Source organism: Pezoporus occidentalis, unplaced genomic scaffold (genome assembly GCF_034315485.1).
Source record: "Pezoporus occidentalis ecotype Australia unplaced genomic scaffold, CSIRO_AGI_Poc_V1 ctg418, whole genome shotgun sequence".
NCBI lineage: Eukaryota > Metazoa > Chordata > Aves > Psittaciformes > Psittacidae > Pezoporus > Pezoporus occidentalis.
Window position 1 is genome coordinate 56,089 of NW_026915745.1, and position 27,049 is coordinate 83,137.

General features: G+C 51.2%; 1 protein-coding gene across 3 annotated transcripts in view; it reads right to left on the bottom strand.

Annotated features, from left to right (window-relative positions):
• Positions 1-260: 260 nt before the first annotated feature.
• Positions 261-27,049, bottom strand: part of DIP2B (disco interacting protein 2 homolog B) — a 64,335-nt gene continuing 37,546 nt past the window's right edge. For 2 of the 3 annotated variants that reach the window (XM_062634170.1, XM_062634168.1), the window contains 33 exons: positions 25,191-25,334; positions 23,459-23,578; positions 22,758-22,955; positions 22,441-22,532; positions 21,951-22,061; positions 19,120-19,243; positions 18,509-18,618; positions 18,000-18,102; positions 17,036-17,100; positions 16,683-16,776; positions 16,034-16,153; positions 15,477-15,591; positions 14,828-14,967; positions 14,557-14,693; positions 13,745-13,825; positions 13,356-13,483; positions 12,481-12,595; positions 11,415-11,616; positions 10,920-11,029; positions 10,743-10,823; positions 10,123-10,246; positions 9,131-9,252; positions 8,470-8,581; positions 7,916-8,025; positions 7,180-7,310; positions 6,914-7,082; positions 4,584-4,754; positions 4,054-4,115; positions 3,880-3,937; positions 3,176-3,250; positions 2,498-2,675; positions 1,403-1,526; positions 261-929 (listed from right to left, as the gene is read on the bottom strand). In XM_062634170.1, coding sequence (XP_062490154.1) covers positions 677-929; positions 1,403-1,526; positions 2,498-2,675; positions 3,176-3,250; positions 3,880-3,937; positions 4,054-4,115; positions 4,584-4,754; positions 6,914-7,082; positions 7,180-7,310; positions 7,916-8,025; positions 8,470-8,581; positions 9,131-9,252; positions 10,123-10,246; positions 10,743-10,823; positions 10,920-11,029; positions 11,415-11,616; positions 12,481-12,595; positions 13,356-13,483; positions 13,745-13,825; positions 14,557-14,693; positions 14,828-14,967; positions 15,477-15,591; positions 16,034-16,153; positions 16,683-16,776; positions 17,036-17,100; positions 18,000-18,102; positions 18,509-18,618; positions 19,120-19,243; positions 21,951-22,061; positions 22,441-22,532; positions 22,758-22,955; positions 23,459-23,578; positions 25,191-25,334 — 4,079 coding nt within the window. In that variant the 3' untranslated portion in view covers positions 261-676. The remainder of the gene's footprint in view (positions 930-1,402; positions 1,527-2,497; positions 2,676-3,175; positions 3,251-3,879; positions 3,938-4,053; positions 4,116-4,583; positions 4,755-6,913; positions 7,083-7,179; positions 7,311-7,915; positions 8,026-8,469; positions 8,582-9,130; positions 9,253-10,122; positions 10,247-10,742; positions 10,824-10,919; positions 11,030-11,414; positions 11,617-12,480; positions 12,596-13,355; positions 13,484-13,744; positions 13,826-14,556; positions 14,694-14,827; positions 14,968-15,476; positions 15,592-16,033; positions 16,154-16,682; positions 16,777-17,035; positions 17,101-17,999; positions 18,103-18,508; positions 18,619-19,119; positions 19,244-21,950; positions 22,062-22,440; positions 22,533-22,757; positions 22,956-23,458; positions 23,579-25,190; positions 25,335-27,049) is intronic. The other variant, XM_062634169.1, reaches the window with a different exon arrangement.

Sequence of the window (27,049 nt, forward strand, 5' to 3'; positions counted from 1 at the left end):
AAACGTCTACCTTCAGCCGTCACCATTATCCAAGTTAATTTTCTAAGTGAATTATGTATAATAATATTTACATATTTAAAATATAGGCAAAATTCTTCTTTAAATTCAAGAAATATCTATAGGAATAAGTAACTCTTCGATTCTGGACGTTATCGGTTTGGTCATGGCACAATTTTAAGCGGGTTGTGTGATCCCATGGGATGAACAGCTCCAGTCCAGATGCAAAGGACATTATAGAGCAGGGAACTGCAGAACTCTGATGACCCTTTTCTTAATAGTTTATTATCTTAACTAAATAAACCCTCCCCTTATAGAATCCTAAACCAGTATTAGATAAAAATACAAATATGTACAACAGATGAAAAAAGTAACACTACTGTAAAGGCCTTAAGGGATTTTGTAGCTCACACACTTTGCATTTGCTATAAAGCTAATATTGCAGTAAACTGTTACAGAAGTTCTCCATTGTCTACCACATCTCCTTCTGCCCCTTGGTACTTAAATGGGGTCTCAACAGCAGAGGGATGAGATGAAGGGAATGTGGCAGCAATCTCAAACTTGGTATCAAGTATTAGTAATTTTCACCAGCTTCAGTTCTCAAGCCACCTCCTGTCGTTTAGTGGTCCCACAAAGTCGCTGAACATCACTTCCCCTAACCCCCCCCCCCCCATACACATCACATGTTATATGCTACATATATGGGGTCTAACTGGTCAGCTAGGAAGCTGTCACGGAGATGCATTCGTTGTTTCTCCCCTCTGGAATTGATAGGGATAACGCCAGGATCCACCACCACCACCACTCCCACAATCAGGTAATGCTCTTCCAGGACCACGTTTGTAACCAGAGGGACTAAATCCAGGGCTTCCTGTTCACAGCCACACAGCTCCACGACAACCACGAGCAAGTTGGTCCACGTGAAGACAGCACTGAAAGCCAGAAAGAAGAACAAACAGGCAGAAAACCCAGTTATGTTCACAAAGAGCCAACATTCTTTACCCTCACATGGAGTTTATCACCTGCTTTGGGCTGCATTTCCAAGCCACCTAACTCCAAGATGATCTAGCCCTGCCGTGTCAAAGCTCAGTTAAATCCATCTCAGGACTGCCTAGTGTGAGGTAAGAACTAAATGCTGCTTCCCCAACTCAAACAGAAATGGGTTTTTATAGCACAGAGCAGGAAATGATCATTTCCATTTTGAATTAAGGCCTGTGAGAAAACACTGAGTCAGTCAGCCCCAGTGGTACCTTGGCCTACAGAGAGGAAGGGAGGTTCATGACTTGCTGATGACAGAAAATACCTCAATTTGCCCATTGTTGTTCCCTTAAACCCTGTGTCTTTGCTTGACCATTGCTGCATTTCAGCTAGCTCGGGATGAACCCAGTTTTCAGGGCTCTTTTACCATTCAGCAATGCTTCTGTGTGTCCGAGATACCGACGTCTCAATGTCGATCGGATGGTAGCGCAGCCCCCTCAGCTCCAAAGTCTCATCCAGTGCTCCAACAACATACAGTGCATCGTGGCGCTCTAGAGAGGAGAGGTGGGACATGAAGTGTACTGTACTATGGAAACATAATACATGGCATCATCAAAGAGAGAAGAGGTTCAGAGCAGCCCAAGGAGAAGGACTTGGGGTGTTGGTCGATGAGAAAATGAACATGAGCCGGCTTCAGTGTGCACCTGCAGCCCAGAAACCAACCGTGTCCTGGGCTGCATCCAAAGGAGCGTGACCAGCAGGTCCCAGGAGGTGATCCTGCCCCTCTGCTCTGCTCTCGTGAGACCTCACCTGGAGCATTGTGTGCAGTTCTGGTGTCCTCAACATAAAAAGGACATGGAACTGTTGGAACAAGTCCAGAGGAGGTCACGAGGATGAGCAGGGACTGGAGCAGCTCCTGTATGGAGACAGGCTGAGAAAGTTGGGGCTGTTCAGCCTGGAGAAGAGAAGCTGCGTGGAGACCTCAGAGCAGCTTCCAGTGTCTGAAGGGGGCTATAGGGATGCTGGGGAGGGACTCTTCATTGGGGACTGCAGTGACAGGACAAGGGGTAACGGGTTCAAACTGAAACAGGGGAAGTTTAGATTGGATCTAAGGAGGAAATTCTTTGCTGTGAGGGTGCTGAGGCACTGGAATGGGTTGCCCAGGGAGGTTGGGAATGCTCCATCCCTGGCAGTGTTCAAGGCCAGGTTGGACAGAGCCTTGGGTGAGATGGTTTAGTGTGAGGTGTCCCTGCCCATGGCAGGGGGTTGGAACTGGATGAGCTTCAGGTCCTTTCCAACCCTAACGATTCTATGATTCTATGATTCTAAGATAAATCAAGTGTCTCTTGGATCCAGATCATGCAGATCAAGGCCCGGCTGGATGGGGCTTGGAGCAGCCCGGTCTAGTGAAAGGTGGAACTAAACCTCTAAGGTCCCTTCCAAGCCAAACCATTCCATCCACACAGTGTGAACAGAAACCCATCCCCTTCCTTTCAAAGGTGCAGCTGAATCTTTGCCATACCTCCACTGGCAGCTGTGAGCTCTGTGCGACGCACAAAGCCAAGGTAACCGGTGCGAGCCCAAAGCGTCTGAGCAGCATCACCGAAACTCAGGCGCGTGTTGAAATGATCAGCTTGAAGGGTTTCGTTGTCGTAGATAGTGTAGTAGCCACTGGCTGTGTGTGGACTGTTGACCCAAATCTGTGCAGGAAGTGGAAAACCAGTCACACCTTACCCACTACAAAGCCAGAGCATCACTGAGGCACGGTAGTAAAAAACAAGAAGATTCCCTTTTTATCTATGGTTTTCCAGAGCCAAAAAGGGTTTGCATTTAGCTCAAGCCTCCAAAGACCCCAGAGAATCTTAAAAATGCATCTTGTAGATTTGAGTCTCTTAATAAGCTGAGGATTGAGCAAAGAAACTGGGGGGGGATTGTAATACATCAAGGCCAAAAATGGATTATAACCTACTAAGATCAAATATACCGGTGTGTAGTCAAGGTAAAGAAAGCAGAATGTGAATGAGATTAGTTGGAAGCTGGTTATTCAAGGTTTAGGGTGGAATCAGCCTTCCTTTCTAGGAGGCTTTCTTGCCTTGACACTGACAGTTAAATGAGACCCCCAAAGTCCTGTGTTAACTGCAAAGGGAGAACGCAGCTCCGAGACAGCAGGAGCTGCCCGGATGGTGAAACCAGCACTTACCTCCCCGAGGTGAGAGTCTCCAAGGGGCCCTTTGGTCTCGGGGTTGACGATGACCACTTTGACTCCAGGTAAGATCTAAAGAGCACAGGAAGGAAGACGTGATCCGTGTGGGAATCACCTTCGTGCACAACTGAAACGCAAAGGCTGTTCCCTTCACAGCCACAGCGCTGCCAAGCAGGCGTGAAACGTGCGAGGACACGCACGCGCGCTGAGGATGGGGTGGAAGCTAACGGCACGAATGGCTTTCATGACTCAAAAGGCACACAGGCAAGGCATTGTGGGCTTGCTAGACCTTGGGTTTGTGGAATTCAATGTTCAAAACTACTGGCAATATCTTTTTATCGATCCGTTTAAGGAAGGGAGTAAGAGCTACATCAACTAATACAGGAAGTCTCTGAAATGCTCCTTTCAAGGACAGGACGGCAGTCATCACTTCGGTGGGGCTCATTTTACCCACTCTTTGATTTCTTTCCCCAAAGCATGCTCCTGAACCAAGGGATGCTTTGTCATAAATCAAAGTAACTTCCCCAAGGAACGCTGTAACGCATTATTGCCTCTTCTCCTGCCAGGCCACCTTTCCTAGCTCCACATCCACAGCAGAGTGGGGGTACAAGAAACGTGGGCTCAGCAGGTGCTGCGTGCCGGGCCTCTCGGTGCCATCACACCTAGGCAGTATATCCTGTAGTCTGTGATGAGGACATTACCTTCCCAGATTCTGAAAGCAGCAGGCTTTGAGGAGCTCCCCTTTCCACCAGACGCACCCTGAAGGTAAAGAAGACATTGTCAGGGGGGGAAGAAAAGGGCTGCAATGTCCTGCGAGGCGATGGCTCGGGACCACCACGTCACCTTCCATAGCATTGGTAAGTAATCCACTGTACCTGTCATGTCTCAAGGATTTCAGATCCACGTAAACCGTGGTGGGATCCGGCCCGGACGTTCCCTGAGGAGTGAACAGTGAAGACTTAATGCACCTACGGAGCCAGGGGAACGTGAACGTTTCCAGGGGGGCCTCACAGGCAGCAAGCTCCATGTTCCCATTCCCCACCTCTGCAGCTGCACTAAAGGAAACCCTCCACCAAACAGGCTCTTTGCTCTGGGACACCAGCGTGTTCCCCCCTTTGGGAGGGGGAAGCTGCTCCGGATACAGCCCAAGCGCTCTCAGCTCTCAGCCCTGGGGCTGAGGCATTGTTTCAGTGGAGATCAACAGCTCTCCAGTGTCACCTTTCAGCCCCTTTGAGCATCTGTGACATAAAACCTGGCGGCTGAAAGGAACCCGTTTAAACCTTGTGCCAGCTGCTCGCTACCGAGCAGATGCTGGGCTCCCTACGGCCCGTGCAGCTCGGGAAGATGCGGGACACGAGCGGATCCGGGAAGACGGCAGCAGACACAACACGTGGCCCCGTGTTACCTGTAAGCAGATGGCAACGTTGACTCTAGAGCCGAAGGTGGTGCTTACGGCACGCGAGGACAGGCCGATGTCTTTGAAGAGCTTGGAGAAGGATTGGGTGAGGGAAACGCGCGGCCGCTCCTCGGCCACCACCACGCAGGTCCGGACGCAGGACAGGTTAATGCCACGTGCCTGGGACAGACACGAGGGAGTGCCCAGGTCTGTGCGTGCCCCACTGCACCAGGCCTGTCCCCTCACATAGAATGGGTTGGGTTGGAAAGGGCCTGAAGCTCATCCAGTTCCAACCCCCTGCCATGGGCAGGGACACCTCACACTAAACCAGGTCACCCAAGGCTTCATCCAACCTGGCCTTGAACACTGCCAGGGATGGAGCATTCCCAACCTCCCTGGGCAACCCATTCCAGAGCCTCACCACCCTCACAGCAAAGAATTTCCTCCTCAGATCCAATCTAAACTTCCCCTGTTTCAGTTTGAACCCGTTACCCCTTGTCCTGTCACTGCAGTCCCTAATGAAGAGTCCCTCCCCAGCATCCCTATAGCCCCCTTCAGATACTGGAAGCTGCTCTGAGGTCTCCACGCAGCTTCTCTTCTCCAGGCTGAACAGCCCCAACTTCCTCAGCCTGTCTCCATACAGGAGGTGCTCCAGTCCCTGCTCATCCTCGTGGCCTCCTCTGGACTTGTTCCAACAGTTCCATGTCCTTTTTATGTTGAGGACACCAGAACTGCACCCAATGCTGCAGGTGAGGTCTCACGAGAGCAGAGCAGAGGGGCAGGATCACCTCCTGGGACCTGCTGGTCACGTTCCTTTTGATGCAGCCCAGGATATGGTTGCTTTCTGGGCTGTGAGCTCACACTGCAGGCAGCTCATGTTCATTTTCTCATCAACCAACACCCCCAAGTCCTTCTCCTTGGGCTGCTCTGAATCTCTTCTCTAAATGATTCACACTTGCTTTCTGTCCCTGGAGATGACTTGAGGAAATGCAGGAAAACCCTGTCCTTGTGTTCGAGTTCTTTCCTCTTTTCAGCTTCTACTTGTAACCATGAGATGTGTCTGAACAGAGCCTAGAAATACTGCTACAACAAAAGATGCATTAACAGTGCTTCTTCCTCTGCTATAGAATGTAGCATCACATGCTGCTGCAGTGCTTGTCAGCTAACATTACATCTGCTCTTCACTATTTATATACATGGAAACCAAACCAAGTGAGAATAAAGTTATTTAATGGGATTACAGACTCATGGAATGGGTTGGGTTGGAAAGGACCTGAAGCTCATCCAGTTCCAACCCCCTGCCATGGGCAGGGACACCTCACACTAAACCAGGTCACCCAAGGCTCTGTCCAACCTGGCCTTGAACACTGCCAGGGATGGAGCATTCCCAACCTCCCTGGGCAACCCATTCCAGTGCCTCAGCACCCTCACAGGAAAGGATTTCTTCCTTAGATCCAGTCTAAACTTCCCCTGTTTCAGTTTTAACCCGTTACCCCTTGTCCTGTCACTGCAGTCCCTAATGAAGAGTCCCTCCCCAGCATCCCTATAGCCCCCTTCAGACACTGGAAGCTGCTCTGAGGTCTCCACGCAGCCTCCTCTTCTCCAGGCTGAACAGCCCCAACTTCCTCAGCCTGGCTCCATACAGGAGCTGCTCCAGCCCCTGCTCATCCTCGTGCCCTCCTCTAAACACACTGAACCTTCAACAAACCCGGGGCCAGAATCCATTCTTATTTCTGGAGAGGATCACAGATGCCCTGAGCGGCGTTCAGCAGTGGATCAAACACGTGCCTCGTGCTCTTCAAGTGGTGATACACCCCAGAGCAGGCACCCGCCTGCCCCCAGCAGAACAAGGCTCATCCTCAGGCTCGTAGATGCAGCGTGCTAGTTCACTAAGCCTCATGCAAAAGAGGCACCCGGAGTGTTTTATGGAGCTGGTTTGGTTTCCCTTCCTCTCATCTCCAAGGAGCAAACACCTCTATTTAGCAAATCCCCTGACATGTGTGCTTCGCATCATGTGCTGCTCTGAGCCTTCACTGCAGACTCTTACATAAGCAGCTCTCCCGCACAGCATCCTGCTGCTGGCATCCTCTCCTAAGGTTTGCCCAGCAGCCTCTGACACTCACTGGCGACGTGCTACCTGCGCTGCAATACGTCCCCCCCATCCATCCCAATCCTTTTCCTTTCCTGGGGCTGCAAAAGCAAGATGCTTTTGCTTTTTCTGAGCAAGCTGTGGACCGGAGCCTCAAATACAACAGTTTTCCTCCTGCACAACAACCACGTCGCTTTGCTTTCCTACCACAGCTGAACGTCTGGGACAGCATTCAGGGAACAGTTCTTACCTTTAACATTTCAACTTGGTTTCCAAGTCCCTTTGTGCACAGTTCCATGACTGAATAGGAACAGAAAGTGTCCCTTATTTTATACTGGCTGACAGTAGATAACCAGAGGAAAAGATTGGATTCCAGCTCCATAGGAGGAATTAAGACTGACTGGTGTCCAGAGTACACGCTGCGAGGAACATTAAGGAAGAAAACACTTTCGATGCCATTCCCCATTTACACCCAGCCAGGAGCCAACCCTTCCCTCTTCCCCTCCAAAGTCGTACCTGCAAAGGCACCAGAGCACAAACCCCAGTCCACAGTAGGGGTCGAGACAAATTGCTATCTGCCGGGAGGAGTAGAGCTCACACTGCAGCTTGATGGCCCTGCAAAGGCCACTCACCGCTGCGTGGGACATCTGCAACACAGAGACAGAGGAACCGTGCTCAGACTGAAGGGCATCACCCCAGGAAGGCAGGCAAGAACAGAGATGGGTCTGACTTCCTAACCCTGCTCCAGGAACGCTGGGTTTCGTTCCCTCATCTTCCACAGCAGGTGCAGAAACCTCTGAGCCCCAGTAAACCAGGAGCAGTGATAACAGCAGCTATTGCTTAAAAAGCTTTGGGCATCTCAGGCTCCAATCAGAGCCGCTCACTGAGGACAGTCCAAGGCTTTAATGGTTTAGGTTCTCATCCTCCTTTCTATAACCTAGTTCCTGTTCTGCTCCTGGCAGGGGAAAGCAGAAGCTCACAGCCCTGCTCCTCACCTTGCTCACTGCTCTCCTAGTGGGAAGCAGCAGCAGAACTCCTGATGCCCACTGCAGAGACCTCCCTTCCTACGCTACGAGCACAAAGTCCCACTGCGCTGCCTGCAGGGAATCCATAGCTTTACTGCAAGGAAACCTTCACTGGGCTTCAAGCTACAAGAGCCAGCTCTGGTGGAGGTCAAGGAGGGAGGTGGTTCAGAATACCAGCTGAAGACGAGGCACCAAACCCCCCATCTCCTAAACCCCTTTTACTGTACCTTTACTCCTGTGAGCATCCCTGTTGTGGAGACACTAAAATCGAGGTATGCTAACATTTCAGGCGTGGGTGGCTTATAGAGCTGAGACAGCCGCTTCCTGGGCAAGTCATCTGTAAAGGCAAGGCACAAACGTGGCTCCTTTTGGTTACTGAGCTGCTATTTGAAAGGAGAACTCAGCTTGCCGACAGCCGGGGATGGATGAGAAAGCTTTCTATTAATTCCCTTTCGACTGAACGCATGACGAGACTCGTGCCAAGGCTCCCGTGTAGGAAATGGTTGTCAGGAAAAGGGAGGAAAAGACTTGCTCTCGTCTCCAGGACATTAACAGCTGCCTGCAAGGTGACTTTTCAGGACTGTTATTTTCCATGCAGAGCTCAACAAATGCAGCAGAGACATCAGGAAACAAGGGCAGACCTAGCTTAGAGCTTGGGCAGGTTTCCTAAGCGTTCAAATCCTTAAGAGCCACCCGGTTTGTACCTGAAACAGGGGAGAGTCCCCATGGCGGCCAACCCCCCGACGCAACGCTAAAGGAGCCCTTCGGCCCGTGAGCCCACCTGTGTCAATGATGGTTGGCCAGGTTTTCACGTCCACAGCAGCAGCTGCCTCCCTGGATCTCAGGAGCCTCATTAAGGTCTGGGTTGTGAGGATACAGGCGGCTTTGCTGACCTAAGCCCAGAGCCACCCGTTAGGAAAGAAAGGGAGGAGAAAACCGCGCATCGCAGCGGCGCTGCCCCTGGGAGCTTTTCTCTTCAGAGACCCTTCTGCCACCTGCAGCCAGCTTCCCTCTGCAACCCTGCCTCGATTCCCTGCCCTAAAACCCCAAAGGCAGCCTAAAACGCACACAGCCACGTCAGGAGCTTTAGAGCAGGGGAGAACATCCCACCGGCTACATCCGCCTTCCTCTCCCTGGTTCCTGGGCTCGGGAAGTAGCTGACAGCAGGGTTTGCACTTTTGCCCAGCAGTAAGAGCATCAATGGGACATTTTCAGTGGCAGCCTCACGTTTGGATCCCTCAGAAGGCGCTCGCTTTACAGCCATTCACCTTGCCACAAGGGGAGAGGCGGGTCCCTTGTGTTTTACCAAGGCAAACACCGGCCTCCAGCTGCGGGATGCGCTTCACTCACTGCTGCCGTGTCCAGAGCACGGGGGGGGCTGCGGTGCTGCGGCCCCACTCTCAGCTCAGCTCTCCCCCCCTCACCTCAACCCCGTTACTCACTTCCACGATCATTCGCACAGTGGGCAGAGTAGCAGTGAGGCTCTGAGCATGGGGTGGTCTCACGGTGACGGGGATGCAGCCAGCGTACAGGCAGCCATAGAAGGCGGTGATGAGCTCAATGCCTGCAAGGACATAAGGGGCTGTAGTGGGGGACACGGAGGGGTGCACGCCCAGCCGAGTACTCGTCCTCCAAGCATCCGCTGCTACCTCGCCTGAGAAGGTGGCACAAGCACCGGTCACTTCCACAGCACGGATGTGCAACGTAAGCGGTCCGCTGAGGGCAGCGCGACAGGGGAGCTAAGAAAGCTTGGGAGAGGGGACTGGGAAAGGAGAGACCACACAGAAAACCACATCTGCCTTACAGGAGAGCAACATCCCAAGCGTCAAACGACTCCAGAGTCAAGTCAGGACAGAAGGAACCGTGTGGCAGGGCAAGGAGTACGTACACCGGAGAGCAGCTCTCCCCAGCAGCGAGCATCTTGCACAGCCCAAGTGCTAAAGCTGCGTGCTGCTGGCCAGACTGCACTGCCCAGCCCTCCCAAGCTGCTGCTGGAGAAAGTCCCAGAGGAAGCACCCAGCTCCTGCCCAGCTGGAGGCGATGGCACCGCTCTCTACCAGATGCCACCGGGCCGTTCCTCAGAGCAAAGCACGTGCTCTCTGGATGAAAAGCTGCTAAAAGGGGCAATGTGCCTTCATTAAACCAAGATCTGAGCAGAGCAGGAGCTGGGGAGTCTCTGGTGGGCCAGCACGGTCACAGGTGCCTATGAACCCTGTGGTGAACCAGAGGCTCTTTGCTAACCCCAGAAGTCTTTGATGACACAGCAAGTCCTAACCAGGCACAAACGGGCTCTTCCAAAGGCAGCCCAAACTAGACCAGGGAGTTGATGCCGTCCCTAAGGTACTGCTGTCCCAATGACCTCTCCTGTAATTCCAGCTCCCAGGGGGATTTCAGGTAGAGCCCACGCTGCAGGCCCCAGTAAAACCTCTCTTACCAGGAGGATAGAGAAGCACCACGTTGTCTCCTGCGTTGAGGTGTCCTTTGTCGCACAGAACCGAGGCGATTCTCTCCGCCTTTTTGTGCAGCTGGAGGCAGGTGGCCGTGCACACAGTGGTTCCCTTGCAAGGAGACAAAAGTGCTCTAAACAGGGCCTGGCACGACGCAAGTGTCACTGTAGGAAAACCCCTCCAAACCTGCTTGCTAAGCATCAGTCTACAGCTCCAAGTTATCCACACCTACAGGCTGCTGGCATCCAAGGAGCCGTTTATTCACTACCATAGCAAAAGGAGATGGAGTTAGAGCTGCTCTAGGGAATTCTACCTCCCAGGGAGTCAGCTGAGGTCTTCCTGCACCAGAACCTTGTCGGAACGTACTCAAGAGGGATACCCCATTAAAGGATACAGGAACCAGTGGGACCTACAGACAGGCTCAGTTTTAAAAGCAAGCACTGAACCAGGACACAGTCACTGAGCTGCCGTGACTGAGAGGTTCAAAGGTCATAAATCCATGGGCAAAATCCGATCCAGAGACTAAGCACAAGACACTGGATGGGCAAAAGGATCTGAAGGAGTCTTGAGCTTGTGCTGAACCCCAACAGCTCAGCACCGGCTGTACCTTGGCGTTCAACAAAAGGAAGAGCGGGTGGTCAGGAGTTGCTTGAGCTCTCCACTGCAACACCTCCGTCAGGAACTGGTGCTGAAACAGAGGGGCAGCAGTTTACCATCAGGGCTTCCCATTGAGCTGCAGGGTGAACTCCTCCCCATTCTCCAGCTGTAAGAAAGCCGGATTTACCTTTTTAACTAAGTCGTTGTCTTCTAGTTGACCAAGGTCTCTGCCAGAGGCTTGAGCAATGCGCTTCCCAGCAACCAGGTTCCCCACCATCACAGAGGCAGGGCCAACGCCTGTTGGTAAAGGAGAGCCACCTGGAATGGGGACTTTGCATGCAAATGGGGACGAGCTGGCCTAGAACTGCAATCTGCAGGGACAAAGGGACCCAGGTTCCCTCTAGGATCCCAGTGCTCCTGGCCACGGATGCCAGCAGCATCCATGAGGTAGTGCAACCTCACTGGTAAGAGTTCAGAAGGCTCCTGTTCACCAGCAGAGAGAATCCCAAGGAGTTCAAAGGTAGGCACCAGAATCCCTGGGCTGACACACGCAGAGAGGCCTCAAACAGACCCCAGCCACCGGCCCCAAGCTCTGGTCCCCAGCACGCAGGATGCTCAGAGGCATCACCCAGCTCTGCTTCGGGCCTGAACTTCAGTTTCCAGCCTCAACCACCACCGTTACCTGGTTGTTTCTGCCTGGGTTTGGGCAGGTTGGTCACGCACGTGTGCGGGCACATGAGGATGTTGCAGGGGTGCAGGGAGCCCTCCAGAAAGTGCTGTTTAGTTTGTGAGATGTGGATCCCTCCCAAGGGAGTTTTTGGCAACGTGTTGGCTGGCACAAGAGCAAGGCAATACACACCCACTTGGTGAATGCTGTCGATTGCCTAGAGGAAGGAAAGGTGGTCACTGGGATTGCTGGTACTACACTGGCTGCACTGACATCTGCAAGACGAACCCCTGCATTTATAAGGTGCTGGAGGAGTGAGTTGGTCACTAGCACTTCATTTCCCCTCTGTAACATCAGCGAGCCCTGTGGTTAGGGTTAAGTGCTCGCAGCATCCCTGCCTTTTGTCATTTCATAGACAAGAAATCCAGTTTTAACCTTCTGATGCCCCAAATACACACAGCTGCTGGATGAATCCCATGACTTGGAGCTCAGGGCTTCACCCATCTGCCTCCTCTGAGCCATCACACTGCTGCTTTCTGGCTGCTTCAGCATTCAGGCACCTAATGCATTACTCAGCCCACCAAGTACTCCCCTGGTTTCTCTCCCAGCCTGCATACTTCACAACCTGAACCACCATTCTCAATGCTGACACACACACAATGCAGGCAGCTCTCACTGCGTGCATTTGCTACTCATTCTCCTTATGATTCCCCTTGTCCAGCTGCTTGAACGTTCCTCTGCTTCCTGTCTCCCTGCTGAAAATGCCCCTCCAAAGATAAGGGTGGCTTTAAAGCCTAACTTTGAGCATCACCACGACCAAAGCTAAAGCAGAGCTCCTAAGCCCAAGCACTGGCTCTGCTTTGCAGTGCTGAGAGGCAACTGTGCTGCTCTACAGTCACTGCGCCAGCCTAATGCTGACCACTTTGTGGTCAGACCTTCAGGACCGACCAGAACAGCTTGTGTGGAGCAGATGTACCCAAGCTCCTGCCAAGAGGGAGCAATGAGCCTGGGCTCCTTCCATCTGCTCACACGCTGCAAGGCTGCCCAAACCCTCCCCATCCACCCGTGTGCATTGACCCACCTGCAGCACTCGACTCATCCACTGGAAACTGTCCTCTTCGGATGCATCCGGCCTCTGCTCTGCAACCACCACGATCCTCTCGTCGTAGAAGACAGACACGGAGAAGACAGCAATCCTAAGGGAACAGGGAGAGCTGCACTGGCACAAGTTCCAGTTGTGCTCCTCAGGACTATGAAGCCAAATACAAAACTCATTCAGAAAAGCCCTGATGGGGCAAATACAGAGGAAAAAAAACCAAACCCAAGCTAACATGAAACAACTAAAACTGAGTAAAAAAAGGGAAGACTTTGTGAACTGAGGGATTCATTCCACCTTCTGCTGGTATTTCTACATGGCACAGTCCCCTGTCCTCCCAGCCTGCCCCCACATCGCTGTTCCAACACGGGACAAATCCCCCATGCCATAAAAGCCTTAAAAGCATCTACACGATGCAGGGGGCTTAAAACTTCCCAAGACACAAGCTCCAGCCCTGCCTGAGGAGCTGAGGAATGACACCCTAAACTGCTCCACGGAATGAAGTGTCTTTGGGTGCCGATGAAACCCTTCCTTCCTGCAGAGCATCAGCCAGCAGCTGACTCCTACAGAGGCTAAGGAGTAAGTTCTATAGAGCACTGAATCCTCTGACTCGATCCTGTTACCTGCTTCCTTCCCCTTAAGACCAAAGACTTGATGAAAAGCCAGGCAAGAGTGGGGAAACCAGACCCGTTTTGGGCAGGACCAGGCCAAGTAAAGCAAATCTGCTTTGGTTTAGACAGTAACTGAGCTACCCAAAGCCACCACTTACCTGAAGAGACATCAAAGATCGCCCTAAAGACCCCGTTCCATGCAGAAGCTTACGGGGAGGGGCAGCAAGGGGCAAGCTTTACTGGGCTCACCTTCCTCTGTAAACTGTCTTTATCGACTCCACTGCCAAGCCCGTGGCGACGATGTCGTCGGCGTTGTGCCTGCGGCCGCTGACTGTCAGCAACCCATCCATCTTCCCAACCACAAAGACCAAACTGCCCTGCAAGACCAAAGGGTACCCGTGAGCAACTTCAACGAGAGCACGTTCTGATGCCTTTGCTGGCTTCCGCACTTCACAACTACGCCTGGATGCCACCTGGATGAAACACGTTTTCTTTCTCTTTAAATGACACCGTTTAGGACCACACCAGAAGCATTCCAGCCATGGACCCCCGTACACAAATGCTTTTCCTTCTAACACTGACGGCTACCGACGTGAACAAGAATACAGCAATGCGAGCTCACAAAGTGTGTTACATACAGGTCCAACAAATCCCAGCAAGCCGGAGCGGACAAACGGCACGTCACCCACTGGAGAGCCAGCCGAGTTCACCGGGATAACCTGCAACGGAAGGGAGGACGCTGGAGACAAAGGATAGGAGAGCACTCTGCACATCAAGAACTGCACTGTGTGAGCGCGAGGCGATGAGGGAGTCCCTGGTACAGGCATTGTTTTAGCACTGCTGGAGACCTTTCTGAAAGGGGAACACTGAATGTGCTGGACTGAGAGGAGATTCGCTAAAGAGCAACATTAACACCTAAGGTACAAACCCAAGAGATTATAGAAGGCTTTGGAACAAGCCCAGAGGAGGCCACGAGGATGAGCAGGGACTGGAGCACCTCCTGTATGGAGACAGGCTGAGAAAGTTGGGGCTGTTCAACTGAAGAAGAGAAGCTGCGTGGAGACCTCAGAGCAGCTTCCAGGGTCTGAAGGGGGCTATAGGGATGCTGGGGAGGGACTCTTCATTAGGGACTGTAGTGACAGGACAAGGGGTAACGGGTTCAAACTGAAACAGGGGAAGTTTGGATTGGATCTAAGGAGGAAATTCTTTCCTGTGAGGGTGCTGAGGCACTGGAATGGGTTGCCCAGGGAGGTTGGGAATGCTCCATCCCTGGAGTGTTCAAGGCCAGGTTGAACAGAGCCTTGGGTGACCTGGTTTAGTGTGAGGTGTCCCTGCCCACGGCAGGGGGGTTGGAACTGGATGATCTTAAGGTCCTTTCCAACCCTATTCTATGATTCTACGAATTCTACACAGGAAACAGGGAAAGAAAGACGCATTCTGCTATACACACCTCAAACGTATTCTTTGTCACCCCTGCCAGCCCGTAATACATCATTCCTCCTGCTCGGGAGCTAACACAGATTTCACCAATCTCATCTGTTTTGCAGAGCTGAGGCACTCCATCAGGTTTCACTATGCACATCATTCCTAGGAGGAATCACACGAGGTTACGTTAGGCCCCAAGCTCGGACACGTTTGACCGCAGCCCAACGTCTGCAGTCAAAACCACTGCAGCCCCCACGCACTGAAAGGTCCCAGAGGAGATCCCTGCACGTTTTTACCTCCTGGCATCACGTGGCCAACGTCCTGGACGGTGAGAGCAGAGTTCTTGTCTTCCGTGTTGACCCGAATCACCCCGAAGCTCAGCCCGTTCATGGACAGGATGGCCCTGCCAGGCAGCGGTGCCCCGGGGACGCCAGGCCTTTGAAGGACACAAAATCAATGCGCTCAGTGAGGCACGGAGGATGCTATCACAGCAACCCAACCCCAGATTTCAGTGTCCTCTTCTCTGCATGATGAATTTAAACCTCTGAGATGGCAGCAGGGGAAGAGCCACCTTCGCCAACCCCATTTTGGGCAAGCGCAATTCTTCCTCGGGCTCTTCAGCTGACCCCATGTTAAACAGGCCAGATGACTGCGGGGCTCTTTATCACAGAAGGCAAGCAATGGCCAGAAACAGGCTATGAAAATGAGTGTCCAAAGTGGCATCAAACTGCATCTCAGGTCCAAGAATATCACCCCAGCTTTGTAACTGGAGAGTAGGAAAAGGCAGGCTCCTTGCAGGCACTGCTGAGCTGTCACACGTCTCAGCACTTGTCTCTTAGAAGATAATGTCTAACATCACAGCTACTGGAACACCTCAGTGGACCTTAGGACATGCTTAAGTCAACTGTGCCTGAACTCCAGCCCGCAACACCGCACGCCCATTACCTCCGTATGGCAATGGTCATCGCTTCCGGAGAGGTGGCACACGGGCAAATTGCCTCTGGTTTAAGCCCATGGCTCTGAAACAAGCTCAGGAAGGCATCACATGAGGAAACAGACCCTGGGAAGAGAGGAAACACGCTGCTGTGACTTCGCATGGTTTGAGTCGATGCCCATCTACAGGGAGGAGGATGTGGGGAACTACGGGCCAGTCAGCCCCAGCTCGGTGCTGGGGAAGGTTATGGAGCTGATCACGTTGGGTGCCACCACTGGGCACATACAGGACAACCACAGGATCAGGCCCAGTCAGAAGGGGGTTATGAATGCAAGTCCTGCTTGACTGATCTGATCTCCTTCTAGGCCAAGGTGACCCACTCACTGGATGAGGGGAAGGGTGCGCACGTTGGCTACCCAGGCTTCAGTAAAGCCTTTAACACCATCATCCACGCAGCCTTCTGCTGCGAAAACTGGCTTGGATGGGGACACTCTTTGCTTACAGGAGTTAAGCTTGAGCCTGCGAGCTGGGAGCTCCCTCCTGGAAGGAGCAGGACGTGGATACTCACAAGGATTTGCACCATCGGTTACAATCAGCATGCGCAGAGAACTCAAAGTGACGTCTCTTTGGTCTCGATGGGCCATCATGGCCCAGTGCAAGTCTCGACACTTGACTAAAGCAACTTTTGCTGCGAATCAAGGCAAAAAAGAACAACCCATGTAAGGACAAAGAAAAGCTTTCCATGAGTCACTGTCATATGAACAGGCACTCCAACACTCCCAAACGAGCCTGCAGTAACAGCAAGCCCCAACCTACAACAGCATCTGCTGTGGCACGCAGGCCGTTTGCCCACCACCTGAGCCAGGCTCTGTCACTACCAGGGCCCCTCCTCCAGAGTGCATAAACCACTGTCACCATCTGAACGTCCTCAGCGAGGCCTGGGCACCAACAGGTCTCACTGTGCTCAACTGTTTTCTTGGTGTTAACACAGGCACTGGCTTCAGGGACACAGGTTACGAGGTCCCCATCAGGTCTGCTGACGTTCACATGGCACGAGGACTTTGTGCATGTTTAGAAAGGAATGAAGAGGTTTGCTCCTTGGGATTTGCCATGGAAGAACAAGGCAACAGCATCTAAAGCAGGTGAGGTGTTAAACTGTCCCTTGCCCGTTTATCCCCAGAGCTGCAAGCTGGAGCTGTGTTAACACGCACAGTTACCTTTGTGAGCGTGAACTCTCTGCACCCACGAGAGCGGGCAGGTTTTCATCACAGAATAGGGCACACTGATGGTGTGCAGCTTGTTCATTACATTCTGCAAAGTAGAAAGAAAGACTTTTAGGAAGGGGTTCGTAAACCCTGCTCTCAAGCAGAAACAGGGGTCACCTTCAGCCCACATCAACCCCTACCCCGCCATGAGCTGACATAACTGAGGATGCTCCTACTCTTCCTCCAGAGAACTGCAGGTCTAAAGGGTTGACTCACTAGCTAAAGGGTCCTCCACCATCTCCTCAGATGCTGCCATCATAAAGAGCTATGAAATGCTTCAGAAAGTGCTTCCAGGCTCAACTCACCGTGAGAATGCCGTGCCACAAGCCTGCATCCTTCTTAAAATCCAGAACATTCACTATGGTTTCACCTGAAAAAGCAAAGTTGGGGCTTTGAAATGAAATCTGAACCTGGCATTTGAACCTCTCCAGAGCCTTGTTTGCCTGATTATGAATTTTCCAAGGCAGATCTCCTTCTTATGCAAAGGAGCACAAGCGAGCATCAATTCAAGAGGCTGCATCCCATAACGTTGCAAGAAAATCAAACCCCAGCGTGTACTGTACGTCAGGAGAACAGAGAGGATCTTAACCTCGTTATGCATGGGCAACAGCAGGGAAGGGAGTGGAGAGCATCACTCAAGCACTGGTTCCCAGACACAATGGAACCTGAAGTGATGGCTTCCGAAAGGCAAACTCTGCTTCTAATACAACGACACAGCTCTAGCAATGCAGTTTCACTCACGGATCTATAAATTACCTTGATTTACAAGGCAGACCCGACTAAACCCACATCCTGCAGCAGAACTCTCTGTAATGCCACCAGCCCCTTCCAATCCCCATTGCTGGTTTAGCCAAAAAAGCCTCGCGCAACCGGTACGGAACGCACAAGAGCTGCTTGGTATTTACACACACTATCAAGAACAAGAGGCTGGAAAGAGCCTCTAATGGGTGCACAGTGCAGGGAGAGGGGACCTCAAGGGAGAGTGCTCCATTTTTGAGTCATTTGCTCCCCTTTTGATGCATCAGAAGGGACTTGTTCGCTTCCGAGAGGGGGTGCGAACCCCACTGTTTTATCCCTTTTCCCTCGGATAAAAAGGGAAACAGCTTATAAATGGCTTTTCTTTCGAGGGAGAAATAACCTGCACTTGTGTCTTTCACAACCTCCCTGTTGTTGTGCCTTGGTTACTCATAGTCAGGCTTTAAAATACAGAGGCAAACACTTGATGCTGCTGAGCCTTCATTCCTTTGACGTTCCTGCAGCATCACCCACCTTCAGAGTAGTTGCAGGCCTGAGACAGGGCTTGACAGTGCGAGAGCATGGCGATGCGGGACACCGTGACACCCATAACGCTGCCCTCTTTGCTGGTCTTGTACTGCAGAAGAGACACAAGAGCCACGTTTGCCATGGCAGAGCTGCCAGCTTTCTGTCCCTCCTCGAATCCCTGCGGTTCCTCCAGGGTGCCTTACTGAGGTGTGGAAAGGGACACGAGCTTTGGTAGGGAGGACAGGACACTGAGGATGCTGTCAGGAAGGGCTCAGTTGTCTCAATGAGAGCTTTGTGGAGCAGGACCAGCGCTCCCCAGCTCATTGTGAGCAGTGCTCAAGGCCCCGGAGGGGTTTGCACCTCACATAAGCTGCACAGTGCCCAGTGAAAGACTTGATTCAGTGGCTTGAAACTGAGTAGTTTAAGGCAGTGTGGTGAAAGGAGTCTCTCCCTGGTGATCAGAGCATTAAATCCAGCTCACAGGAGCTACTTCCCCTTCCCCATTCAACACTCACCTCGATATATGCTGGCTCACTTCCTGCAGCCGAGATGTTGGGCTGCCAATCCTTAGGGGATTTGGAGAGGTACTTGGAATCTGTCACAACCCATTTGAGTCTGGGCCAACCTAGGAGCCAAAATCAAGGGGTACCTCAATGTCAGTGTATTTCTTGAGGGCTTTCTATGCTGCAAAACACATGGAGCCCCCATCATTTGAGCAGGTTCGGTTACACCAGCAGAATAGCAAGCCAGAAGGTTCATTTCGTCTCTCCTCAGGGAGTCCCAGTGAGCAGCAAGGTACTTCCTCAGCCGAGGGAAGATCCCTGCTGTATTGCTAAATACAGCTTGTTGTATTGCTAATAAAACTGCTTCTGAGCCTGCCAAATGCCACTGAAGGGATGTGAGGACAACCCTGCCTCGTGAAGGTGGGTTCACTGCGAGCAACAAAGCAGCTCTGTCAGACACACGGATCGATCCGGATCGATCCATACGCATAACCCCACAACAGTTAAGTGATGCTAGCAGGAAAGCTGCTCCCTTTGCCCCCCAGAATGCATTCGAGACTTCCGACCGCCGCCTTCAGACAGCTCGGAAGTCCAATCCGAAGCAAGGACACAACGGATCTCACCTTTAAACTGCACAATTTCCCCATTCTGGGTTTTTGGAAGCCCTTTCAGACAAACTTCGGTGGTGAGGGCCAAGGCAATACCACAGCTTCCCAGCAGGAAACCGATCTGCTGACCACCAGCATCCTGAGGGAAGAGAGGGAAGAAGTCATTCCTGTTTCCAGGTGACCAAAGTCAGCTTTCCCCTCACCAAAGGCCAAGGTTTGGTAAAGCCCTGCTCCCTGGATGGAACATTATGGATCCCATGAGGAGCTGAAAGAAGAACCAACCCACGGCCACAAAACCTCTTGCCTTTGGCTTGCCCTTCTCTGCCTATATCCAATGTCTGGCAATGGTCTGAAACTGAAATGATGACCACTGCGTGGCAGGGATGAATACAACTGCTTCTGAGCTTAGATAAGAACCCATTGGAACACGCTAAACACCCAGCACAAAGGCCTGTGGGGTGAAAAGAGAGACATACCCACCAGGCAAGAAAAGCCCATAGGGAAATGCTAACCCACCACTAAGATGCAGAAGAGCTCCTGCATCTTCTGCACATCAAATGTGCTCTTCTGAACTCGTTCTCTTCAGCACTGAAATGATTATGTAACTGGGGACAGACTGCAGAGGGATTTGGTGCTTCTCACACGGAGCTCTTTCCACAGCAAATGCTGCATTGGCAACACTAAACTGCACTGGATGTGAAAACCACCAAACCCAGCAGCCAGGCATCGAGCACACCCCGTTTCTTTTCACTAATGGAAGCCCAGATGCTCCAAAGAGGAATCATGAGACAAAAAATAGCAAGCCCTATCATTACACTGAAATAAAGAGACCTCTCTTCACCCAGGAACTCATTTCCAATGCACAGGGATAACACCACTGATGAGGCTGCTCACGAAGATGCTAATACTGGGAGAAGCTTTAACTTTGTGTTGGTTGCTATAGCAGTTGTCACAGTGCAGACAAATGAAAGCCAAGCTCTGTGACTGCCCTGGTATCACCAGACTAGGGACCATTTCATTACCACCTCTTTTGCCATGCGTTTGCCATTATCCTGCATCCTGGGTTCTCTTAGGAAGTTCTATAATGTAAGGCAGTAATATGGCAATATTGAAAGAATTCTGGTTAAGGGTAAAGAAAACACTTTGTTCAGTAAAGAATTTGCCCTATGTCTTCAGAAACAGCACCTGCAGTCTCCAGCAGAGTCAAAAGACTGGCAGATGCCAGGTATGGGTGGAAAAGAGACCCCCTTTGCACTGATCAGAGGGTATGTTCACAGTATTATCTGTACACCATATACATCTGATAATATACATCTGTGCATCATGTACATCATGATAATATACATCTGTGCATCATCTACATCACGATAATGTACATCTGTGCATCACGTACATCATATATACCTCTGCATCATGTATATCATGATAACATACACCTGTGCATCATGTACATCATAATATACATCTGTGCATCATGATAATATACATCTGTGCATCATGTACATCATAATGTACATCATGATAATGTACATCTGTGCATCACGTACATCATGGTAATATATACCTCTGCATCATGTATATCATGATAACATACACCTGTGCATCATGTACATCATAATATACATCTATGCATCATGATAATATACATCTGTGCATCATGTACATCATAATGTACATCATGATAATGTACATCTGTGCATCATGTACATCATGATAACGTACATCTGTGCATCATGTACATCATGATAATGTACATCTGTGCATCATGATAATATACATCTGTGCATCATGTACATCATGATAATGTACATCTGTGCATCATAATATACATCTGTGCATCATGTACATCATAATATACATCTGTGCATCATGTACATCATAATATACATCTGTGTATCATGTACATCATGATAATGTACATCATAATATATATCTGTGCATCATGATAATATACATCTGTGCATCATGTACATCATGATAATGTACATCTGTGCATCATGATAATATACATCTGTGCATCATGTATATTATGATAATATACACCTATGCATTATGTACATCATAATATGCATCTGTGCATCAGGGGCATCATGATAATATACATCTGTGCATCATGTACATCACGATAATGTACATCTGTGCATCATGATAATATGCATCTGTGCATCACGTACATCATGATAATATACACCTGTGCATCATGTATATTATGATAATATACACCTATGCATTATGTACATCATAATATGCATCTGTGCATCAGGGGCATCATGATAATGTACATCTGTGCATCATGTACATCACGATAACATACATCTGCGCATTGTATACATCATGACAATATACAACTGTATATTATCACAATATTATCTGTACCATATAAATGATGCATTGTATACATCATGACAATATACAACTGTATATTATCACAATATTATCTGTACCATATAAATGATGCATTCTATACATCATGACAATATACAACTGTATATTATCACAATATTATCTGTACCATATAAATGATGCATTCTATACATCATGACAATATACAACTGTATATTATCACAATATTATCTGTACCACATAAATGATGTGCAATAACAGAGCGGAGACGACAGCATTGAGCTGGATCGACCCTTTCCTGCTGCTCAGCACAGCCCTCTGGTCAATATGGTTTTCCATTGCTAAACAGCTATTCCAGGTTCCCAATGGTCTTGGCTCCTTGTGCTGGTACTGAGCTGCTAAGGCAGCAGCTTGGGGCTGTGAAACGCTGCCAGAGGCTGATGGTCTGCCTTGGCTTTCACCCCACGTCAGCCCGTCACTGCTCTGAGGTCCATCAACGTTACCTTTCTGGTAAGAGGTACCTCTATAGGCACGGGAATGACCTCTGCTAGGAGACAGCCGTAGAACGCCACCATGAACATGACGGGGTCGTTGTTGGGATAAACAAGAGCTACCTGCAATGCACAAAACCACGGCGTCAGCTGAAACACCAGGGGAAACTCTTCAGCCACCCGTGCATGCCCTCCTCCCCCAGGGATGTCAGCGCTCCCCGTGGGCACACACAGCAAAGCCACAGGGCGCTAAACCCTGGGCTTGCTCTCAGAGAGGCAATGCTCTTCCTTAGCTCCATGGCAAGGTCCAGAGCCAAGAAGCTGCTTACAGAGGAGCCAGCAGGGCTGCAACCTCACAAACGTTTCCTTCCCAAATAGCCTGGCCCTGGGGTGAGCCTTGCTATGACCACAACACGATTACGGTGCCTGGGGTAAGCTACAGCCCCCTCCCAACCCCTCTTTTTGCTCCAGGGGGAGAACCAGGCAGTCCCACGCTCCTTACCCTGTCTCCAGGTTTTAAGACGGGCTCATTCTTGGTCCCCAGTTTATTAAGCAGGGTGTAGGCCAGCTTGAGGCTCCTGCTCCACAGTTTGCCTGCAACACCAAGACGAGAGACTCGCACGACTCTAAACCAACCCAGCACGCACGAGCGCTTGAGTGCCATCACCACCTCCAGCCACGTCCCCAAAGTCAACCTGCTTCATCTCCAACGCTCTCAACAACCAGCAAAGGATCTGCAAGCACCCCTTAGCCCATCAGCCCTGGCTTCCATCCCCTCCTTTGGAGCGGGTGAGCCACGGAAGGCAGGGCTCGACTCACCGTACGTGAGGGTATAAACGGGCTTCCCTGTAACATCCAGGGCTGTCAGGCAGGGACATTTAGCTTGGGTGGTCCCCCAGCGCTGCAGGGCTGCTTCCAAGGCAGGAGGCCAGTTACAAACAACTCCCAGGGGCTCTCCCTTCACCGGTGTCATCTGCCGGCCCTCCGGCTTGGGCTGGTTTGGGTCAGGCTGTGGCACTGCAGGAGATGCAAGAAGGGTCCCAGTTTAGCCCCGTCCCTTCGTTAGCAGGCAGGGAAGCTGGAAAGATGCACTGAAAACGGGCGCTTTCCTTCCTGATCTTCAGGTTTAAGCACCCCACCTCGTCTCATTTCCCTGCACAAAACGCCACGCACACACATCCCTGATGTGCTGCTGCAGGGATTCAATACAGCAGTGAGGAATGTGACCCAAAAGGACGCTACAACCTTCAGGCTGCAGTGAAGACCACGGGGAATTCATTGCTGAAGCAAACTAAACCAGTTTTAAGAGCAGATTTAAGTGGTTTTCTATGGAGTTTTCTTGTCTGAAGTTAAGCATTGAGGAGCCCCCCCAGATGTAATGCTCTGCAGTGCATTACACGGCTGCAGGCATTGCTCTGCTCTCAGACCTCATGAAGGCTGCACACACAGAACCAGTGGCATAACTAACTCCAGCCCGGGGATCACAAAGGCTGACTGAAGCCCTTACTGGGGGCTGTTACCTTCCACAATTTCTTCAAAATCATCCACGAAGAATTCCTTCAGGGGGGGCCTTTTGGGTCTCTTCAAGGTGTTGAGCAACTGCTGGATTTTCGTGGAGACCCTGCTGCTCACAGGAACACCTGGAGGGAAAGAGCCCGACTGCTGCAGGTGCTCATCGCCTCTGGTAACGTCCACAGAGACTCATGGAATGGGTTGGGTTGGAAAGGACCTGAAGCTCATCCAGTTCCAACCCCCCTGCCATGGGCAGGGACACCTCACACTAAACCAGGTCACCCAAGGCTCTGTCCAACCTGGTCTTGAACACTGCCAGGGATGGAGCATTCACAACCTCCCTGGGCAACCCATTCCAGTGCCTCAGCACCCTCACAGGAAAGAATTTCCTCCTTAGATCCAATCTAAACTTCCCCTGTTTCAGTTTGAACCCGTTACCCCTTGTCCTGTCACTGCAGTCCCTAATGAAGAGTCCCTCCCAGCATCCCTATAGCCCCCTTCAGATACTGGAAGCTGCTCTGAGGTCTCCACGCAGCCTCCTCTTCTCCAGGCTGAACAGCCCCAACTTCCTCAGCCTGGCTCCATACAGGAGCTGCTCCAGTCCCTGCTCATCCTCGTGGCCTCCTCTGGGCTTGTTCCAACAGTTCCATGTCCTTTTTATGCTTATCCTCCTTCCTTCCACCACAGGATGCTCCTCTTGGTGCACCCACTCATTCAACCACTGCCCTCCACTAGTAAAGGTTGTACCAGCACAGGATGACACTGGGAAGCGCTGCATCGGTTCTGTATGAACTCAGTGCTCATACATGCCAGTAACAGAAATGCATTTTAAAGCATTTTCTCCCTTGCAAAGCCTCATTTCCACCTCTGCCTGACCCAGCACCCTTGCTGTGAGCCCTGCCTGTGGTGGGGACCAGCTGCAGTGCGAGGCTGCCAGCAGAGGGGGGACACAGCAAGAGCAGAAGCATTAATGCCACCCCTCACTGCACAAAGGTTTATGGCAACCAGCTCACAGCGAGTACAACCAGCTTCGTGGGAGCTAAGAATTGCATTATCTCATTCCTCTTACCTCGATTTTGGGGGCTGCAGGGATAAAAGCTTGCGAACCCACGGAGCCTACCTATGGATTTGTCATTTTTACCTTTAAACGTGGCAGACTGCTCCCTCTCCCATGGTGCTCCCTAGTTCAGTACAGCAGGTGATGGGTGTGTGCTGCATCACGGGAATGGGTTAATGCCAGTGTCATAACTGCAGCACAGGAATGCACTCGTGCAAGGCCACAACCACCTCGAATTTGTGAAGGGCTTCAATGAGAGAAACTTGAGTGGGGAGGACAAATCCTGTCACTTAGGATAACAGAAGGGGCTGGGCTGGAAAGGACCTTGAGCTCATCCAGTTCCAACCCCCTGGCACGGGCAGGGGTGCCTCACACTAAACCAGGTCAGCCAAAGCTCTGTCCAACCTGGCCCTGAACACTGCCAGGGATGGGCCACCCAAACCTTCTCTGTTCACCCCATCCCAGTGTCCCAGCACCCCCATAGGGAAGAACTTCCTTACATCCAACCTGAACTCCCCCTGTTCCAGTCTGAACCCATCACCCCTTGTCCCATCGCTCCAGTCCCTGACGCAGGTCCCTCTGCAGCATCCTCGTCGCCTCCTTTCAGCCACTGGAAGCTGCTCTGACTTGAGCCCTTCCTTAAGAGCATTCCCCACCCCTGGGTGCTCTGCAAGCCTCCGTACCATCAGCAGTATCCATGAGACTCGAGCGGTTAGACCCCTTGTGCATGCCTTTCACGATTCCTGCAGGAGGAAGGTCGATGGCTGCTGGGCGTGCTGAGGAAGAGGAGGTAGTTGCTGTGACGTCGGGGGGGACGGAGAGGTTTTCTATAGGAAGGGAGGAAATTGAGGTGCCAGTTAACAAACACCATCGCTCCCAGGCGGAACAGGCAAAGCGTTAGTTACCTCTTCCCAACAACCTGAACGGGTTGGATGGGAGCTCCGATTAAAACTGAGCACCCTGCTCCCTCCACCAAACAGCTCTCGGAGGTGCACGTTATCTGTTCTGGCCAGCAAAGGCACAAGGTGAGGGGCTTTGTGTCAGGAACATGGTTCAGCAACGGACAATTCCCATTCTTGCTGCCTACCCCTCGAACCAAGCTCCATCTCTCGTCATTCAGCCCCACGGAACCAAGCTGGGGCTCTGAAACACCCAAAGCCCCAGAACAAAACCCAACCCTGCCATCGCCTTACGCAGGCATCCCTCTGGCTCGAATGAGGCTATTGAACTCCACTGGTCAGGAAGGGCTTTGTAAAGCAGAGCACGCGGCGGGCTACTGCCCAAAGCACGTCAGCAAAACATCCTGTGGGGTTCAAACCTCTTCCAGTTCGGTGCCTAAAGAGCACGAGCCAGCAGCCACATGGAAGCTGGGCAGCGCAGTGAGCTGGGCCTTGCTGCTGCTTTCAGCTGCACGACGCTGCTCTGCTTTCCAGATGAGTTTGGAGCTTTGGAGCATGGATTTGCTCTTAAATAAGTGAGGTTTTTTTGCTTACATGGGATTGCTTTCTACAACACAGGAGGTTCAATCACCCCATGGGGCAAGAAGGGTCTGCTCTAGCTTAGGAGAACCAGCAACTGTTGCTTATGAAGGATAAAACCCAACGGCTACGCTCAGAGCCAGGGAGTCTGAAGAAGTCAGATCCCACGTCATTGCCACTTAAAGGCTTGGGGTGTCGATTCTCTGTGGGTCTTTCTAAGGAGAACAAAAAGCCCTGTTTCTGCACGCCTTTGGAGATGCTCAGGGATGTGCCTCATGCGCTGAGCTGCTCAGATCGCTGCCAGCAACCTGGATTTTGCACAAGCTCAAACATCTGCAGGACTTCTTAGAGATGCATAAAACTCCATAGGAGAGCTCCTGTTCATTGACATTAGGTGTTAACACAGGATGAATGTGGCATCCACTTGGCAAATGTAACTCCAATATAGGTTTAAAACTCCTCTTTTGCACCAAGTATTGATTGGAGTAGTTATTGTGGAGGGAAAAGCTGCATTACCTCAACTCATTACAAACGGGAACGTGGCTTTCTGGATGCTCCAATTAAAAGCAGCCCCTCTGCTTCAAAGACCCGTTCATGGCATTGACTGCGTTTTATGGGCAATCTCCCCCCTTTCAGAAGACAAACTGCACCCCAGCAAACAAAGAAACAACAGCAATAGAACGTAACTGAAGTGAGTTATAAACCACCAGCACTTCTATGCACTGCTTGCCCCAACCCAGTCAAGCGAAAGCAGAGAGCACACGACATAGAGACACGTCCTAAGATGCAGTAGTACCCTCGTCAGCAGGTAAAAAATGAGAGGAGACAAACGGACACAGAACAAAACCAAACTTTGCCATTTCATACAGAAGCATCAGCAGCAAGGAGCACCTCAGAGCCTCAAAAGACTGAGCCTGGGGTATCCAGATCTGTCGCTTTTGCTCCGTCCTCTCAATACCTGGATGCTCTGATCCTGTCTTTGGACCGCTCAGGAGAGATCTGAGCCACAGCCTGACTCTGCTAAAAGCATTTCTTCACGACACGCTCACGGCGTGCCTGGCTTT